The sequence below is a fragment of the Phalaenopsis equestris genome, unplaced genomic scaffold (assembly GCF_001263595.1).
Source record: "Phalaenopsis equestris unplaced genomic scaffold, ASM126359v1 Scaffold000123, whole genome shotgun sequence".
NCBI lineage: Eukaryota > Viridiplantae > Streptophyta > Magnoliopsida > Asparagales > Orchidaceae > Phalaenopsis > Phalaenopsis equestris.
Window position 1 is genome coordinate 2,709,725 of NW_018164565.1, and position 3,114 is coordinate 2,712,838.

Consider the following 3,114-nt stretch of genomic DNA (forward strand, 5'->3'; position numbering starts at 1 on the left):
AATCTCTTCACACAAAACAAATCTTTTAATTTATAGTATTTTTTACTTGCGACCAAACTATAGATCCCTTCATAAAAATTATTCAAACCTGTAACTTGAAAATATCTAAACTTCAACAAATACAAAACGTCTATATGGATACACACACACACCCATACATAAACCAGAAGACATAAAATGCAAATTGTAACATAAAACAAAGAATAAAAAAATGCAAAAAAATAAAGCCATCACCACACCCAATCTCCAAACAAAACCACATGTAAATCTCATATCAGACATCGGCAGCAAAGCAAAAAGAAGCAATCATGTTGCAGAAAAGCAGCAGGCATGCGGCCATTATTAGCTGCTTAGAAACCGAGATTGTCTTCTCTTCCTCTTTTCCATCATCGCTCTTGCTGCAAGAGGAAGAAGCTCGATCAGGCGCAGTTGTTTGGGAGTGAAGGAATGCAATGGAGATGGGTTGCTGTAGAGCATTTCTGTATTCATATTCTGCCTTCCCTATCACTTGCCTGTAGATCCCACCGCTCTTCGCTCTTCTCCTGCTTTGCAGCACAAAAGAATCACTTTTGGTATTTGCATGCCAGAAAAATAGCGTAATTGCTCATTTAAAGTACAGGAAAAGAGGCAATTACTCTAATGGAAGATGAAGACATGCATGATTGATGCTAAGTAAGATTTACATACATACCACTCAATTTCTATGTAATTGCATATGCAACACGTAAAATTCACTTTTTACATAGACGAATTCGACTTAGAAATAAAAAAATGTATTTTACTTTTTAAAAGATAAAATAATAATTTTCTCCGAATAACATGAATATTTCGGTGACATAAAAATCAAAGTTTAGTCATCAAACACGAAAAAAAAAGAGCACAAATCTTGAGCAGATTTTATCTTCTAAATGAGAAAGCTCTAATGTCAAGATGAATCATAAAAAACATGTTCAGTGGAATATGTTAATATCTGACCAGATGTAGCAAATTCGAGACCGCTTGAGTGATCACCAGAGTGGTCGAGTTTGAATAGCCCGAGCAGCTTATTCAGACAACAGACAAAGAGTCTTCCAAGCCTACCAACATGATGAAGTCGATCCAATAGAAAACGACCCTGTCATATCGGGATCATTTAGCCATCTCCCTCGACACCATGAAGAGAATACAATAGATATTTATAGGTCTCAACTGTCCCATTAAGATCCTCTCGTTTAAGGGAAGGCTACTCGTAGAATTACAATGATTTATACTATGTCCGATGACCTATCTTCAACCTGTTGACAGAAGCTCTTTGGTGGAGATCGGGGGTCCACGACCCGAGCTTATCTACCAATCGTCAGAATTCTGCCCACAACTATCGAGCCGATCGACAGCCCCAGATCCACCAGACTGACAACATCGTCTGATGTAGTCGACTAAACAAGACTTGCATGAGTTCTATCAAGTTCAGTTGACCTGCCAAAGAGCAGTAATGTCCTAGATCCACAAGGGTAAAAAACCTAAATTAACCTATAGAGTCCCCGCTCAAGTAGATATATCAATTTAATATCACATAATGTATCCCATTGTCTATAAACATGATATTATTTCATGAATAAAATGTTACACAAGTCCCTCATTCTACTCTTCATTAATGTGCACTCTTTTCCTCTCTCTTATTTTATCTTATATTTCTTAGGTGTGATTCACAAGACAAATAAATATGGATTCAACTATATAGGTAAATACATAGGAATTGGACGATAGGTAAGTAAATGCCTGAAAAATATTTTCCTATATATTTAGACCATTCCTCTAAAACTTACCTGCATCTGGTCTCCTATGGTGACCACCATGGCGGCATTAGCAGGTCGAAATGAAACCAGAGCTTGTTTAGAGTAAACTCGAAAGCTGGAAGCCCCTGCGAAGACATGGAAGCTGAGAGCGTGCGAGCAACCCAAGCTCCTCAAAAACGCTCCCAGCACGTCCTGATTCAGATCAAAACCTTCCCTTTCTTCATTAAAAATTGCTTCTTTGCTTCGCCTGTGCTTGCGGAGACATACAATCATGTTGTCATCTTTAATATCATTCTTCTCTTTTCTCCATTTAATGGAGCTTTCGGAATCCATTAAAATAAGCTCAAGCTCTCGCGCCATTTTCTTTATTTTCATTAGAAGCTGCTCCATTTTGACACTGAAATAGTTTTGTATCAATATATTATAGAGATAATTACATAATTAAAAACTCAAATGTATGTCATGATCAAATTGTTATTGAGAATTTGATGAATATATATATATAATAATAATAATAATAATAATAATAATAATAATAACAACATATCATATATATTAAAAAAGATTTTATCAATTTATTAATTCTTTATATTGGGGGGATTTACATACATATCACAATATTTTATATATTTATATATTTAATATTTAAAAGTTAAATTTTTATTTATATAAAATTCAAGTTCTTAAATCACATAAAAATTCTACTAATATTAACTCCTTTTTAAATTAAAATGCATTTCATAAAATATTATATAAGTAAATATCAACATTTAGATATCTGAAAACTAATATCTAACATGATGGTTATTTGATATCATTAACTCTACATTTGAATAAATAAATAAATATTAAATAAGTAAAAATCATTTGGGATCATTTTTAATTTAATTTATATTTCAATTTGAATAAAAATATATTTAATATATTTGATTATGATATTATTATTTTTAAAAATATTCAGAAGATCTAAAATTATTTATATGTTTTTACAAGATAATTGAAATTATTTTAATATATATAAAATTATATTAAATAAACTTATTTTTAAAAATAAAAAAAATGGATCCTAAATAAATACTTAAAAAATAATTGAATGATTTAATGGTAAGAAAAAAAAGAAAGGAAAAATCACCTAAAAGCATCGCACTCTGGCGGCAAAACTCCCGCCATTCCTTCTGCTGCGTCGCTCCACCAGAAGAACTCATCGCTACCTCCTACATCTTCTTCCTCCTCCACTTCAAATCCCCACTTTCTTTCCGGCGATCTCGCCGCCTCCTTCTTCCCCTTCAACGGCATCCCAAAAATACCCTCCGCCCCTTCCACCGCCGCTTGAATCAAA

At 33.2% G+C, this 3,114-nt stretch overlaps 1 protein-coding gene across 1 annotated transcript; it reads right to left on the reverse strand.

The window, feature by feature from the left end:
* Window positions 1-1,349: 1,349 nt before the first annotated feature.
* On the reverse strand, window positions 1,350-2,108 carry LOC110021226. Its single transcript, XM_020719637.1, has 2 exons — window positions 1,806-2,108; window positions 1,350-1,455 (listed from the first exon to the last, which is right to left on the reverse strand). The coding sequence occupies exons 1-2, from the start codon at window positions 2,106-2,108 to the stop codon at window positions 1,447-1,449; spliced, it is 312 nt and encodes a 103-aa protein (XP_020575296.1). The 3' UTR covers window positions 1,350-1,446.
* Between the last annotated feature and the right edge of the window lie 1,006 nt (window positions 2,109-3,114).